This window comes from Dendronephthya gigantea, unplaced genomic scaffold (genome assembly GCF_004324835.1).
Source record: "Dendronephthya gigantea isolate DGI-Jeju-01 unplaced genomic scaffold, DenGig_1.0 000164F, whole genome shotgun sequence".
Taxonomy (NCBI): domain Eukaryota; kingdom Metazoa; phylum Cnidaria; class Anthozoa; order Malacalcyonacea; family Nephtheidae; genus Dendronephthya; species Dendronephthya gigantea.
The window spans coordinates 246,814-264,309 of NW_021163174.1; the positions used below are offsets into that span (position 1 = coordinate 246,814).

A 17,496-nucleotide genomic window follows, 5' to 3' on the forward strand; every position below is an offset into this window, starting at 1 on the left:
AATGAAAGCATTTCCCGTGTTTCTGCACAGTTATAAACACGCGTGAGAGTTTGGGAGAACGAGAAATAACCATGCATGCAGTGGATCTTTAAGTGATGTTTCCAACGTCGTGTTTCATTAGAAAACATGCATTTAAAACAATCAGCTCGGGTGACTCACTATCTTTTTTTATTCGACTTTGGCACACAAAACAGGCTTTACTGTTAAGTGTCATGATCATTGCAAGTGCATTGTCCGTTACCGTTGGAATGTTCTTTGGGGTAATAAAAGTAAAAATATAAGATAGTATGACGTAACCGCATTGACTGGGTTATATGGTCAGTTATGGACTGTCTATAGTCAGTCAACGGCATTTCCGTTTCGGCAAACTCTTGAAGTTATATGTTTCCTGTTGTTGACAGAGGTAATGTGTACGACTTAAATATCTTCGCAAAAACGTCTGATCAAAAACTTTGTCGCAAATATTGACAGATGCTTGATTTTTTTGAGAAATAAAATAATGAAAAATTATACGATGAAAACCATTGGGTTGTTCTTGTAGCGGGAGTTGAGCCTTGGTGAGTGGTAACTACCTTGGCAAATAAGAACAAGACACTGCGACACTGCGTCAATCTGGTGCCAGGAAACGAAATCCTAGCTTGTTGTAGTAACATGAAGTATCCGCGGTTGATATTTCACGCTGACCACCTGTAGAAACAAAACCACTGATTGCACTGAACAAAACTCAAAGAATTTAAAAAACAGAACAATTTTTAAAAGGTTTAAAATTCAAATAAAATAATTTACCTCATTGATATTTTTATGCAATGTCCGGAATGAGTTGGTTAGGATGTAGAGTTGATGTGGATTGTGGAGAAATTGGAGTTTTTGCGGGTAAAGTCACGGAGATCGATGACCAAATTGATTGTGTGAAACTTAAGAATGGTGGGTATATTTTTTAACAGAATATTCGTGGAGGTTTACTTTGTTGGTGTAGATTTCTAAATACTATTGTCATTTTGTCTTTTTATAGCACAGTAGTTAGGATAAATGAATTTTAGTCATATTTGTATGGTTAATTGAATTATTATTATAAATTTGTTTACAAACGAATTTAATGAAAAGTTTGAACTGAATTTGTTCTAAATAAATTTGTACATAATAAGACGAAATCTGCGAGTCTGCAAGTTTATCTTATTGTATATAGCAATGTATGATTCAATTACTTTCCAGCATCTCTTGATGGTAAGAGCTTACCGTGTGGTGATGTGACATTGAGGATGTCTGAAATAAAATGTTTGAAAATAATCTCTCTGGAGGAGACTGATTTGGAGCAGAATGATGGAAAGCAACTGCAGTTTGAGCTAGAAACTGTAATGGTTTGTGCCAATATGCTTATAAATTTGTGGCCTGAACACTTTTGGAGAAGTGAAAAATAAGGCACTACATGAACTATCCTCTCTAATCTGCCACTGACCTATAAACGAAGTCTTATTTTGAGCAATATATGTCTATTGCTTTCACAGGAGCAGCCTATGTCTCCAAAGAAAACTTATTCAGCGTCAAAGAAATTTAACACCCCAGGTAGGAGTGTACGGCATATTTTCTTATAGTCTAGCACTCTAACAAACTAACACTAATCCATGTAATAATGGTAGAAAAATTCATTACCGGTACCATGTGCTTTTTTTTAATTCTTGTAATATTCAAATTTCTAGAGCAAAAAAGAAATAGTGGTAATGAAAACAGGAGATCAAGTTTTAAAAAGAAAAATAAGGTTTTTATAGTGTGTTTATAGTATGTTAAGCACATGCCACAACAATGACTACTACATGTGCACAAATTTGTTCACAACTTTGTAATATGTATCAAATAAAATTTATAAAACCCCCTATTGTTCTCATAGGAATGTTTTGGAACACCTCTGGATGACATCAAAGTACCTGATTTCGATTTTGAAGTAAATATATTTTGCACACAATTCACTATATATATATATATATATATATATATATATATATATATATATTTAAAAAGGGTTGTTAAATCACTGTATCTAAAATTTCTCTTTTCTGTCAGAAAAATCTGAAGTTGTTTGATAAAGAAGCTATTTTTGAGGAATTAAGGGTAAGTATAAAGAGTGTATATTGGAATACTATTATATTATTAACACTATATATACTAAAAATTCTGTTAAAGGTTATTTCATCTTATTGTAATTTTATGGCCTAACACACTATGTTTATCTTATAGGGAAGCAAAACAACGCCCCTAGTGAAGAAACCTCAAGGAAAAGAGAGAAAATTGAGACATGATGAAAATGTCTTGGAACAAGAACAAGAACCTGTTAATTTAAGGCAAAGTAAGATTAAGTTGCATTCTGGTTGTTTGATAAGAGTTAATTGAGTCACTTTCCTGGGCACTTCATAAAAAACATATAGGTTGCATTCAGATGCCATATAGAGATCAGTTAGCTAAGAATAGCCATAATTTGTAATTTTCCTTTAGGTTTCCATAATTTAATTGCATAGCTTTGCTTGCACAGGGATAGGGTTGGTGAGCAGAGAGAAAGAAAGAGCTTGTGAAAAGAATGCATAATATGTGCAATTAATAATGACCTTCATTTTTTTCAGTACCATTAATAAAGTAATTTCGCTTCCTGTAGTTGTTGCGCCGTTAGAGCATACAGGACGAGAGTACCACACGGATGAAGGCGTTATAGTGCCTTGTATATCAGTACAATTGAGAAATAAACTCTTTAAAGTATCAGGTGGGTCTAGGATATCTTTATCTGCTCCGTTTAGTTCACCTATTCGGGACTTTACAATCTCTGGATTGCTTGGAAAACTGTATTGTATGCTTTTTCCGTCTGGAACCCGTGAAACGTTTTGAGCTTAAATCATAGAAACTTAGTTTTCAAAAAAGGAATATAACTATTTTCGCTAAAATTTTCAGAAAACATGGGATTTAGTGAGGCACAGAGGGTTGAGAACGCAGGCCTGTGCGCATGTCAGATGGCCCTCCAACTAGTGGGTAAGTACGTGGTGTAAAAACGGCCCAAAGTTTGGATTTCAAATTCGACCTTTTTACTGTAATTGTCGCCAAATTTAGATTAAATTTAGAGTAGAGGAAAAAATATTAAATCTCTTAAAAATTAAATCCCTTAAATCGCTACTTATCGTTGATATTTACTTTATTTTAACACAAGAGGCGCTAAATCCAGTGCTATATGTGGGTCAGTGCGCGCTCTCCAGCCATTGTTTTTAGATCAGTGTAGTACATAATGCGTGCTGACTCGACGTTTTCTTGACTTGTTCTACCCAGGTGGCAGTAACCGTCTCACTCAACGTAACGCTCATCAAACACCACATGTCGTGATCTTGGCTGGACCAAACGCTGTCGGTATTCAAGCAATTTGTGCTGCCAGGCATCTGGCCAATCATAAGGCAAGTCTTGCTATGACAATCAATGATGTAAAATAATGATCAATGAGTGTAAAATAATGATCAATAATGTAAAATAATGATCAATGAGTGTAAAATAATGATCAATAATGTAAAATAATGATCAATAATGTAAAAGTGAAAAGTCGCTATATAAAACGTATTATATAAGAAAGGTGTTCGGACACTTTCCAGAATTTCTCTAATATTTTTTTGCCCTTATAAATGCGTTTAACATCCATCGAAACTGATTTTTGAATATCTAAACTTCAAAAGAAGGAAGAAAATCGGGAAGATGTTGCAAAATTTCAGTTTATAGGACTTCTTCATTGTCAAAAGCTTATTGTCAAAATTTTATAAATGACATTCTCTAATCCTAGGTTCAAGTGACTTTGACAGTGCCAGTGAAAACAGAAGTAGGTATATTGTTGTATTTATAGTGCAGTGTTCCATATAGATGTTTCTTTGTGAATATATTAGATAATAAATAGAGAATTTCAATTTCTTCTTGCCATTAAAAGACAATCTCTATTTCCAGAATCTAGTCCAGCATCTTGCACTGTTTTTCCATACTGGTTCCAAACTTATTTCAAACGTTGCAGGTACGGTATAGGTATAAATCTTTGCGAGGTAATATTGCCATTCATTGAGTCCACACCACTGAAGTATAAATAAACTGGAATGCTAACTCAGCGAGGAATTGAAGCAAATGCTTTTAGTTTTTCGCAAAAATACGTTTTGAGCAGAAATAATTGGTCGACACGCATATAAGTCCTACAGAACCTAAATAATTTCCTTAGTCCCACGTGTACCTTCATATACTGTATAAGTTCATGTTGAAATGCATTTTTTCTCCAGATCTTCCCAAAGAGCCGGTGGACCTTGTAATCCACGCGCTGTTTTCGCCAGAGGATGAATCAAGTAATAAAATATCACAAGAGCTTACGTCAGTCAATCAATGGGCCAATGAGAATAAAGCACCAGTTTTGTTACTAGACCCCTGCTCTCGCTCTCGGATGCTGGGTTAGTGGAGTTAATGTATCCAACTTTTGTGCTTCTTTTGTTAAGTATTGTAGACAAGCTGTTTGTATTTTTGAACTGCCTGGCAGCTTTCAAACGATTCGATATTTTGTCTCCATATCCTTATTGTAATTATTTTAGTACAGCATGGGTGTGCATCGCATTCAAATGCCATCCAGCGGTGTTTCTAACAACCATTGTCTTACACCTGTTTTAGGAGTAGAATCAAAGTGGTCATTGTCATTTGGTTTACCGCTGGTAAGTATGACCGTGACACCTGAAAATGACCAAAGTTTTCCCAAATTAATATGCACAGGATTAAAAGAAATTTTATCTTACACTTCGATTATTTGTCTTTAGATCGATGTCCCAACTGAGTGTCGGACGTACCTGGCCGATCTGGGCATGCCAAAAGGAATATACACCGCTGTTAATATTAACTACACCTCGCCATTCGGAGAGAAGTTTGTAATTGCATTGAATCAGTAGTGACAAGGTTTGTTGAATTCCTTTCTTTGTATTGTTATGTCGTTCTTTATCTTATACGAATTTACGTCGTTCACCGAACGCTTGGGGGGGGGGGGGTTAGGGCATATTTTAAGTCACTGGACGCAATACTCCTTTTGTAACTGGAGTGTGGACTATCGAAACTAAGGATTTCGAAAGTACTCATTCTCAGCTAAAAATATTCACTTCGGAGTGCATTTGATTAATTCGGATAGATATTTGAGGCGTGGGTACCACAATATTTTTTAGTGGTGCATGTTTAGGCAGCTACGTGACCATAGAATATGAGCGGTGTGTGAAATTTAGGGTTTCGTGTAACCTCGTTCCTCGTGTAAATTCTAAATACACGAATTTAATCGTTGCCGATTATGTTAGGATTAGGGTTCGATTTAGGATTAACCTGAATCAACTGTAAACCTAATCTACTGCTTAATCCTACCACACCTCGTTGACTTCGTAAGAATACAAATATGCTACTTATACCAAATCTATATACTCGTTTTATATTTATATATTTCTATTATTACGTGGCAACTGAGGTTTAAAAATCACTTAAGATCGTTCATCTGCGTTCATCGCATGCTTATCGCTCGAATTTTATACGCTTGTTGAATTGTGTGGGCCAACCACAGTCCACAAATGTGAGTACGTCTTTAAATCGCTTTTATTGAAGACAGTTCAATAAACCGCGAATTCGGGCGAATTATTAAAGAAGGTGGCAAATCTAGTTTCCAGGACCAGTTTCTAGACTCGATTTTTTATCTGCTCCAACACTAACTTCCAGAAATTTTGGACTAGATCTGTTTCTTATCAACTGTTCAAACTGATTGTGGCTGCTTGGCGCGCTACAGCCAGCAGTATCTGCCTATAGTGGTCAACTATTATATATACGGCCAAGTGCAATTCATCGTGGTTATTTTCGCTTGAGGGATTGTCAGACTAAAGTACACTCTATGTATGTCGTGTATGAGTTTTAAGCATGCAGACTTGCTCCCCTAACTATAACCTTTTATAGACACAAATAGGCCTGGGCGACAGTCTTTACATTATTGCATCAGTTTGCAAAGAAGGTCAAGGAATTTAAATAGCGAATTCTCGACTTCTAGAACATTTTAATGACTACATATATTGCTGCATTGAGTATTCCTTATTACAGGTACAAGGATATTGGTATTCTTATATCCTTGTGCATGCAAATGACCGTAATTTGTGAAACGTATTGATACTGATTCGATTACGAAGATTAATATATTTGAATTTGACGTACGTCGTTGCAAATTTATGTCATTCCAGCGGCAAACAATTGTTGCTCTTGAAAGTCGAATTGATTCTTCTCTATGTACTTATCATATATTCGCTACTCCCGTACATTGTACCTTATACAGGCGAAACAAACAGTAAAACAAGCAAACGACTATCTTTTTTGAAATGTATCGATGCTCTATACAAAGCCGATATTTGCCCACGGACAAAGAACGCGTGTGTCGCTTTGAAATAATAATTCGTTTACATATTGTTTTGTCAAGCATTTCGACAATACCGCGTCAAAATAAATACAAAATTTCAATGGCTTTCTGATAAATATTTTCAATGCTTTTCTATGGAAAATTACTGCTTGTAGTCATTTAATTCACGTCATGCAACTGCAGCGTTGATTGTAGCAACGTTTTGCGAACCATTAGACGCAGGTTTGAAACTATTTTGCCGGTGTTTTTTTTCCAGATTGTTATCGGAATAGCTCTTTCATTTCTGTGACGATGCAGTTTACAATCACAGTGGTATGCGGAGCGGCCCACCCTATAAAGCCGCGATTATGCAACATATATTTCTGGGGCGATCAAGATTAACAGTAATCGATAATTTCTATGGGGTATAGTTTAATGTGTTAAATATATAATACATTCCGCCATCTTTGTCCCCGAGTGCGAAGCATTTGATTTGTAAATTGAATTCAAATTTTCGCGTTTCAAATTTTTCCTCTTTCAAGTCGATATTAATGTGTATTTTGAAGGTATACATAATATCGCTCGCTTCAATTAAGAAATGTCTCCTTGTATTCAAAATCGATATAAAAGCGAACATTTTTCCCTTCATAATTTCGACTGTTCGTTCTGTTTTCGTCTGTTCAATTTTAAATGATTTGTCACCGGAGTAGAAATCCTTTTAAATCTAATTTAACAGGAAAGCAGGAGGATTAACCACTTATAGTGTTAAATAATCTAGCTAATAAGTTGCTCCAAGTTTAGAATCACACTATAACCGGAGTAGAGATTAAATGTTTACGGCCATATAGTTTTTCCCATCACTAGACTGATCCGACGAGAACGTGGGTTTTTATACCAGACCAAGAAAATTACAGATTTTATGATTTCCTTCAATCTTCAATAAGGCATACACAAAACTGTGCAAAGTAGATTTAGGAAAACTGTTAACTAGTTATGAAATTGAGCATTGTTACCACTTAATAACTGAGGAACATTATTGGCAATGATTTTAATTGATTTTACTTGTTTGTGCCTGTCACATAAAATTCAATTTCCGCTCGGCAACAGAGCGAAACGTGCTTTGAAAAGCGTCAAACAATCTAGCGCTATAATAGTTACATGTTTTCTATGAGATATTTAAACAAAATACATAATATTTATATGCTATGTCTAGCGAGCAGTCTGCGAAGATGCAGTTAAAAGCAATAAAGCTTTTAGGCAAATTTTCAACCAGCCATCTACTCCGCTACTCAATGAACTTGGGAAAGAATTCGTCGATAAAATATTTATCGACCCATACTCAATTTGCTTGAGAAAGCGTTTTAAACGAGCCTAAAAGCCTTATGAATAATTTCATTAAACGATGCATCATTTTTTCAAAGTTTTCTCCAAACTTCGCGTTATTTGAGCATACTTTTGAAATACGCCGCAAAAGCAATTAAGCTGCGTTAGGGTAGCAAGATATATAAATACCAAGAATTGTGAAGTCTAGCTTAACTCCCCTGCTGGGAGGCAGGCAAAATCTGCACGAAGTTTTGGTGCTTTCCGACGGGTTGTTGGTGAGCTGTCTTTTGAGAAAGGGCTGGTTTTAGCGAAGCCTATCGCGGGTCGCGTTTGTTTTGAGCGAATTTACTGCGGATTGAGTGAAGTTGTCACCGTTTAATTAATTATTCAGAGTAAATAACCTACGCTTCTTTTGTCCCGAGCGCATTATGGAGGCAATAGTTATGTTAATTACCATTTGAAAACGTGTATTGTGTTCAGTCAAGGGGTAAACGTTAAATAGCTTTGTTCGTAGCTTACTAACTCAGTCTTTCGTTTGTTTGCGATGTAAAGACAGTTGAAAAGATCTGTTAACTATATTCTTTAACACATAAGAACGTTGACAAAGGGAAAACAGTCAAGTTTTCACAACAGTATTTGCACAACGGACAGCCGGACTTAAAAACTCTTACGACGCGCCAAGGGAAGGAAACGTGCAAAGCGACAAGGATTAGCACAGATTTATTTCGAGGACAAATTTCGCCTCGCCACTTACACAGCTATCGCGTTGCATCCCGTGTCGCTTGGTTAAGGCGATTAAAAACATTACATATACAACAGCGCTTTTCTCACGAGCGCCTGGACTTGGTGTTAGGACCAGACTTACAGCACCACACAGAATTTGTTCTCGCTGAATTTTCACGCGAAGAAGGGACTCGTCGAAGGAAACCTGCGAACACAGTCCCAAAGGTATTGTACAGTTGTCTTCATTGAAATACGTGTCGTTTAGGGTAAAGTGAGAATTTTAAAATACGTTTAAATCTTGTGCTATTGAAATTAAGAAGAAAATTCTGCATTCCAGGACTTTGCGAATACTTATACAGCAAAGGAAAACTGTCGGTAGAGTGGTGACAATCTCAAAGGCGAACAAGAAGCGATATTTCTCAAGTGTTGAAGAAGTCGTACTGGGAAGTATATATTCAAGGCTTCATACAGACTTAGATTTGAGGATTTAAAACATTTTAATCAAATATTTAAACGAGTTAAGTGACTTATCGATCAGAGATGGCAACCACAACTCAGACACAGACTGGCGCCGCGGCGACGAACAACGAGCAGCCATCGACGAAATCCGAACAACATATCAAACGACCAATGAACGCGTTCATGGTCTGGTCCCGTGACATGCGTCGCAAGATGGCCGCGGAGCACCCGAGAATGCATAACTCAGAGATCTCGAAAGCATTGGGTCTGCAATGGCGAGTATTGCCCGAGAAAGAGAAAGTCCCTTACATTGAAGAGGCCAAGCGTTTGCAGGCCGAACACAGCGTCCGCCACCCAAACTACAAATATAAACCCCGCCGACGAAAACCGAAACCCGTGAAAAAGGACACTCGCTTCCCCTTTCCTTTCCCACCCACGGCAGATAACGGTGCATTAAAGGTACCAGGATACCCACAATCCATGCCCCCAGAAGGCATGTACCCCTACTACCAAGTGCCCTCAAGCACCTACATGCAATACCACGATCCCTATCAGGCTGCAAGGCAAGCTTCATTTTACTCGCAATCTCAAGGAAATGTCCATTCTCCAACTGGGGTCACCCACAGTGATATAGGCCGCGACCTGACGGGGTACAGACCTGATGTCGTCCAGATGCATGGAGCCCCACCCCACCTATACCCCATTGACCCAATCAACGTCCCCACCCAAGCCACGTCGGTTTATAGTGGCACCACAACGTCGCTTAGTAGCCCAGCTATGCCGGTGAACTCCACGAATTCCGATAACCCACAAATTCACTATCAACAATACTTTACCCAGAGACATATAAACTTATAGATTCGTTTAGTTCCTAGTGGTCACTGACGGCTCGTTTTTAAATCGTTTATAAAGATTTACAGACGTTTAGTGAAATTATTTATTGATCGAGAATATCATTAGGCAGTTTTCGCTTCCAAAAATTCAACTAGCTTGTCCAACAAATCTGTTCTTCAGTGCTATAGATATGGTTGAAGAAAGACATCGGCGGAAGCCATTGTATATCTAAGGCAGAAGAAACACTTCAAAAACTGAGTTTTACATTGAACTTTGTGTGAATGAATTCCGATTTGTATTTATGTTACACTGCCGGCAAGAAACTCGTCGGATTGTGCTGAAATTTTGTGCTTTGATAACTGTTAATTTACGGCATATACTCTGAGCAAGGGAGTGTTGCAATTTGTGTGATTGATTAAATGTATTCTAGTTACTCTGTACTGTATTTTTGTTACTTTCGACCTGGATACATAAATTGTGTATATATTCTTACGGAATACATAAACTAGCGATATTCGGTTGTTCTGGGAAAGATCAGGGTGTGAATACACGTCAATTCATTGTCCGTTTTGCTTGCATAACCACAATATTGAGCTGCGTTTATTCATGTCCTATATCTCGAACTTCGGGGTGCCAATGTGTCGGAGTTCTTCAAGAAAGCGTCGAGAACAGCATGTACTCGAGAACAGCAATCGCTTCGAGCCAAAATTATTTTGGCAACGATCGAAAGATCACTAATTATCAAGTCTTGTGAATGTTGAAAGAAGCATATATATGCAGCGCTAATAATGGGCTTAGACGCCAGTGTGACTCGAAGGGTTAAGTTTTATTCGTGCAATTAGACGATCATTCACTAAACCGGCCAGAACTAAAAGCTTCTTTCAAACAACAAAACACGGCGCCTATAAAGAGAGATTCACGATTACTTCACCAATTCGTTCCTTGTTGTCGTGAGCAATTTGGAGGAATTTAAGTAGCCTCGTTGGCAAATATAAAATCCGTCTTGGCTAAAATAAAGATTTCTTGAGGCTTAACCTCTTCAAAGATAAGTGCTTGTTTATGTATTTGCTTATAACGGTACTCTAGTGTGCACAACTCGTAACGAATAAGGGCACTTATCCTCTTTGTCACGACCAAAGCTATATAGACTGCCAATAATCCTCTCTCTCTCTAATAATAATAATAAAATCGGGGGTTTTGTGCGATTTATGGGACCATTTATATAAGCGCTACCTTTTCAAGAACCCCGCTATACTTTTCAAGAACTTTGTTGCCAATATTTCCGAATAAGATGACTATATATACTGGAGTTTTATGATATATATAGTAGCTCAAGCGTTTCGGTCTTCGACTGAGAATAGCTTTGGTTGACTATTTTTGAGGGTTGACTCTCGCATCAGGACTTGAGAGCAATCGTCAATAAATATTTTGTTATAAGGGCGTTGAATTTCTGACACTTCAATCCGTCGGCATATTTGCATACCTTATACATAATAAGTCTTTGGGGGTATTATGTCAAACAGCTACGGAAATTCCTCTGTAAGTTCACTAATACACGTATATATTTATCTATATCGTGGGAGTATCGAAAATATTACGTTGACAGCGAAAGTCCTTCTTTTATTATTGTAGAAATTCTCTTCCCGTCGGCCTGTCTTAAAGCTTTTCTGGCTTCCCACGTTAAAGTGTCATTAGTCTCGCGTCGAAAGTTTCAAAACTCGTGTGCGACGTGGCAATTTCACACACACATAACAGAAGTGTAATAAATTTAATTGCATGCATTCTGGTTTTTTACCTTACTGTTTAACAATACTGTCTTACTGAGCTATTATCGCGGGTAACTCGGTCGATTTAAGTTGGCCTTCTAGAAGTATATTTATAAATGTTAATTAAGACAAAAAACAGTCAATAGAATAATTTGTGGTGCTTCGTAATATGCTTTCCTATATATGCTTTGACTTTAAAACCATCTCAGTACCGAGGCTACGAACCTGTTCGACTTAAAATCGTGGATGGGTATGCCCCTTTATTTATTCGCTAAACTGAATAACGTTAATTCAAAAGGTCCTCGACACACAATACGGCTATTTAACAAGTTTCTTAACCATGTAAATGTCAGGAAAGAAAAGCTTTATTCGCGAGCACAATGCGTTGGCAGCCGCAAGACAATACGGCATTACATCTGCAAACAAATATAAAACATTGTGAGGATGGGGAAATAGGACCTCTTTTCAATTTGCCATACGATATGGGGTTATTATAAATCCGCATGTATATAAACTAAACAAATAAACTTGTTCAGTCGAAACGAAAGCTCGTTGTTTGCAGAGAATTATACTGTATAGCGAGGTGATTTTCGTGATGTAACTATAGTCTATAGATCATGCATGGACATGAAATTCCGCATTGTCAAAGAAACGTATATGTCTTTGATCACTTTGGTTATATATAGTCGAAGAAAGGCTATATTGGGAACTTTACGTGGTGCACAGAGCCAAAGGTATACGTGTACATAATAATTCTATTTCCTGGTCGTGAAAAACCACCTTTTGTTGCACGTGTCTTGAAATGCACTTTAGGCGTTACGTTTCCACTACTTGTGGCATATACGAACTTCAGAAGGCTTATTTCAACCTATTTAAAACCCTTGGAAATGCTGTTTGTGTAGATTCTCGCTAGGTATTATAGCCTATACTTGAAATGGGCGGTACACGATGCGTGTAATTGTTTTGAAATAAATGTGGTTTACGATTATAAGTTGTTTCTGACAAATCTTCAAACGGTTACGGATTGATTTCTCAATAAACTAATATTATAGCTGTAAGTCTTTGTGAAAGGGTATATATCACTGAAAGTTCGTTTCGACGGTTATAAACGTGATGGTGCATTGCAGTGTGTTGATTTGTTTTGATTTACGCTTCCTTCATCAATGCGGTTGTGAAAATTCTCGTTTCAAAGCGTTCTCAACGGGTGTGATTTTTACCGTATTGAAAACGCTTCGGCGTCACTTGGAGGAATTGTTTCAGACTTTATCGCTACATCATGTGTATATCTGTAAATAAAAGAGTGGCTTACATTACTTTAGTACACCATCGCTTGAAACAAAAGTTCCCTGTCATATTGTTAAACATGGCACATATAGGTGCAGACACTATATCACATTTTGTGGTCGCCCTCAAAAGCTTCCTTAAACGGATGCGTCATTGTATACTCGCAGATGCGTAGGTTAAAGGAGAGGGCTCATTCAAATTTCGTTGTTGTTATGCATAAAATATGATTATTTCAGCTTTTCAGATCTTTTGACTAAATCCCGTTCTGTGCTTTCAAAATTGCATATTCCTGCATACTGAGTATAGCATCGATAATACACAACTATAGCTTTAAGTCCTAGGTTTGGAATTTTCAAATGCCACGCATTTTTGCAGGCACATTTGAAGTTGTTAGTTTCGCTTGGGGGCCAGCAACCCACGATTTCCTCTGTATTAGATTGCAAATCATTTCAAGGAGCTGATTTTTACTTTATATTTCAGCCCCTTGTAATTTACTGATACATTGATGCATGTTATGAAAATATACCTTGAAATATCCCGAAACTATAGGACGGTGTGAAAGATAGTGCAACGAAGCCTGGGGTTTATATTAAATCTTACATATATAACATGATATAATCTATAATTTAAATGGGGGGTGATATATTTCGGTCATAATTTCTAAATATAAAAACGAAAATATTTTTTCATACAACGAGGTTAGTTATTGAATGAAAATAAGGAAATCAAAGATACAAGCTGTACATCATTTTTAACCCTGGTTTATTTTTAGAGTAAAATTTCGTGCATGCGATTTCCCTTGCACTCACACAGCCTCTTCAGTAGGTCTAGAACCGGTATTCGTACTTAATTTTTTAAGGTGTCGCAATGTCATCTCTGTTTTTGTTAAAGGGGAAGGAAGTGAAAGTCTTATCCGATTTTAACAACAAGACAAATGAGATTGGGTCCCGTTTTTGAAAAGGTGACGAAGATTTTGAGATGGAAAAGATGCCTGTCACATGTACAGGAAGGTCTTGAGCTAAGTTTTTTTTATCACTTTTGCATTACTTTTGCTGAAAATTGTACTCCGGTTCAATAATATATGTCTTATTCGACATATAAACTAACAAAAAATTCTTAACAACGGAATTAAAAAATGGTCAAAATTTATTTGCGATGATCTTTGTAATAATCATAAATAATGTGTCTAGTCATCCTAAATACATTTATTTTCGATAATCTATTAAATCATACTTCCTCAGCAGCTTAGTGTTACAAGATTAGATCATGCACTTTATGCGAAGTCAAGTCTATGCACTTGCAATCTGCATGTTGATTAGATACGAACTTTTAACCTTGCAGTCAGTACTGTACAACCTTTAAGATGGCTATAAAGGTAATCGACAATATCTACGCCAAAGCACTTGCTTTTTATTATCTACACATGCATGCATATAAAATAAGTCGCGAATTCTGCATATAAACATTAAATTTCTTGAAATCACAGCTGCATATAAGCCTATACATATTAGTCTTCAAAATCTAATTGCCTTATATATATCATCAGTTACTATATATAACATTGCATGGTCTAGGATAACCAGTTTCTACAATATGCAGTGAATTGCCTCTCATACACAAAATATCCTTATAGGGTAAACCACATAGCCTATGTCATGCCTATATGCATTTACTGTTCCTGCACAATACAATATAATCATTTATAACTCGCAGTGAGTTCTCTACATTAGACTTCTTACTTCAAGACCTACAGTACCTACTATAGGTTTCTTGTCCCTCATAATCCTAATCATCTATAACTTGGCATTGAGTGCTTTAGGTAACCCTGCATGCACATACTACATGATTTTGTCATCATCATCGCGCTGGAAGCCAACATTCAAATTATGTAATATAGTTGTTCACAGCAATAACCATTAATGGTATTAAAGAACTCGAAAGTAAATTATCCGACAGTAACAATTGTCCATCTTCTAGACAGTACATTCTATATAATTGCATGTTATATCATGCTTCAACACAGCCGTGAATTCATTAAAAAAGCAACCCAAAATTTAAAAAAAATGCATGCTTTACATGTGTATGGTCTTCACTCTGTTTCAACACTGACAATATATTGTGTATATGGTTTAAATAACGCTTTGAATCTTGGAGTGGCACGAGCCCCGTGTAGCATCAATCAGGTAAAATTGCACATTCGAGACAGGCGAACAGATGCTTGCTCGCAGGAAATCAAAGATAAAATAGAACAACCAGGAAGGTTACGAATTAATCTAATTAAAGTTTAACCCATGGTGTTTTTACCAGACTGAACATTCGAGAAAGCGACCTTCCCTGTGTGACGTAATCAGTAGGTAGGCATGAGAACTTCCAAGTTGCTTCTAGTTACAAGATGATTGTATCGATATAATCGAAAAGAATTATTCCGCTTGTAGATAATTTTGTTGTATCAGTAACAGATTGGATACCGACCGATGTCACTGCCACTGGATCTCTGGCGTGGAGAGTTAACAACTATTGGAGATACCCAGGAAATACAAAGTGCATTTAGTTTGAATTCCTTTTGAATGGTACACTGCATACGTAGGCTAGGAAAGGATTTTCACGCTGAATTCGGGGAAGAAGACCTGCAGTTTTGCAGTTTTGGAAAACCTCGGTATAAATTAAGTTAATTAATTATAAACCGTGCACGGGCTTGTCTGGGCGTTCCAGCAAATTGCGGCGTTTCTTTCTGAAGCTTGTCCTTGGCCTACACCAAATGCATAAATTATTTCCTAAATTTAACTTTCCGCCTTCGGGGTACACGCTACAATGGAGGCAGTGCAAAAGCCAATATTCGCTTGCCAACGAGTTGATGAGTTGGCTGCATTTTGCGAATGTCAGGGTCGTCCAGCGAAACGCCGCTGCGTCGATACCCAGGGTGGCGCGCGTGATAACGGTATATTAAGGTTATAGCGCAGCGTGACAGCGATTTTCTTAAGCCCCGCTGCTAAACCAACCCAAAACAAACCCTTTTGTCTAATGCGGTTATAATTCTTTGGATTCCTCACAAATTATGAACAGCGATTTCGAAAGCGTTTGATTACCTTGCTATAGAACACGAAATAATTAGTTATTGTAAAACAGAGCTGTCTTTGTGGAAACCACCATCATTAAATTGTGATGCAGTTGTTTTTGAAATTCCTACCTAACCGGATCAGTTTTGGCCGAGAAAAAGAATAGTAATCGAGAACAGATTTTCGTGCGTTCCAAAGTGCATTGCTCGCTTCGTTGATTTTTGCTGAATAACAATTCGGACTTTGAAGGCTCAGGAAATCCGTAAAACGTTCCATTGAAGTTTTCGATTTGTAAACTTGGGGAAAAGTTTAAACTTTAAGTATGTTTTCCGTTTAAAGTGTGTGTCGCGTGAACTTTCTTGCGTTTTATATTGCGGGGCGGGTGATATCTTCCCAAGTATTTGGATCATTTAATTATGATAAGATCAGTAATGAATTCCCCCAAGTGAGTTGGGCACTCCTTCAAAGCAACAATTTGAATCGGACTTTGTTCCTTTGATGCTGCGACTGAAATCCGACAACCTCGAAATATGCCAAGAAAGCTGGCCAAAGTTCCAGCCAATATTCACGATGGCCACTTGTGAGACACGTGTACTTGTAAGATAGTCCCGTACAATTATTCCCCTGTTTAACTTATTTATACTAAGAACAATATGTAATGGCAAATTTTCAATCGGTTTTTGAAAATGGTATAAAGAGCAGCAATTTGCGTGGGCCGGTTTTGATCACCTTGTGAGAGTGTCGGATCGAAGGCTGTTTAGAATACAAAGAACTGACATATCGACTTAGATAGCAACGTTTTGAAAACCTATTATTAATGGTCGGAAATACAAATACAAAAGCCACATGCAATAATAACACGTTCGTGCATTTGTGTTCGGAAATGTTATAGTGCATGTACCTTCCGCTTAATAAATATTGACTTGAATATCATGATAAAAATCGTGTGTAGACCGATTCTAAAATCGTGCTCGCTATTTTTTGCGAAACGTCAGTCATTTCGAATGGAAATATTGTGGTTGGGTAGATTTTATTCGATCCGGTTGCTGAACGTATCAATATGTTGCCCAAGCGCTTTGTTGGAAAGCAGAAAAGATGGCGTTCACCTGCTATATTGAGATCAGTGGCTTGTGAACCTTTTCCTCGTTGTTGCAACCGATCTCTATGTGATAAGCTGAACGGGTGTTAGTGATGGAAAAAACCCTTTGTTTTCAGTCGTTTATTTGCGTATGGCGTTAATCAATCACAGCTGTTCACAAACAATTGCTGTTTGTTGCTTGTAGTCACCATCTAAACTGCTAGAATCGTATGTCCACGATTGTCTAAGAAATTAAAGTTTTCTAAATACACCTTGCTCGCATATTGGTATTTGTTCTGGGGCCGGTGGTATAAAACTCTTTAACTACATTTTACATAGTTAAATCCTAGTTAATTCAGAAATACACAACTCTGATTGGCCAATTCGGTCCTACAGTTAACTTTTAGCTAGTCTTTTATACAACTGACCCCTGTCCATGCATTATCTAACAAAATTAATTACAAATGGTACAATCATTTAATATATACATGTTTTCTAGTAAAACTCTATTACCCTTCGAGGGTTCGCATAAGCCATTCTCGTGCGCGATATAGACTATATAGTTCGTTAAACGAAATA

General features: G+C 37.2%; 2 protein-coding genes across 2 annotated transcripts; both read left to right on the forward strand.

The window, feature by feature from the left end:
* Window positions 1-729: 729 nt before the first annotated feature.
* Window positions 730-13,986, forward strand: LOC114537766 (enhancer of mRNA-decapping protein 3-like). The gene is made up of 16 exons (XM_028558861.1): window positions 730-924; window positions 1,213-1,358; window positions 1,506-1,563; window positions 1,698-1,756; window positions 1,886-1,939; window positions 2,059-2,106; window positions 2,233-2,341; window positions 2,645-2,749; window positions 2,935-3,012; window positions 3,304-3,425; window positions 3,803-3,838; window positions 3,961-4,024; window positions 4,281-4,445; window positions 4,660-4,700; window positions 4,803-4,938; window positions 13,675-13,986. Exons 1-15 carry the CDS (start codon window positions 807-809, stop codon window positions 4,929-4,931), a joined length of 1,332 nt encoding a protein of 443 aa, XP_028414662.1. The 5' UTR covers window positions 730-806; the 3' UTR covers window positions 4,932-4,938; window positions 13,675-13,986.
* On the forward strand, window positions 8,032-10,186 carry LOC114537767 (transcription factor Sox-21-B-like). Its single transcript, XM_028558862.1, has 2 exons — window positions 8,032-8,665; window positions 8,778-10,186. The coding sequence occupies exon 2, from the start codon at window positions 8,981-8,983 to the stop codon at window positions 9,755-9,757; it is 777 nt and encodes a 258-aa protein (XP_028414663.1). The 5' UTR covers window positions 8,032-8,665; window positions 8,778-8,980; the 3' UTR covers window positions 9,758-10,186.
* Window positions 13,987-17,496: the final 3,510 nt, after the last annotated feature.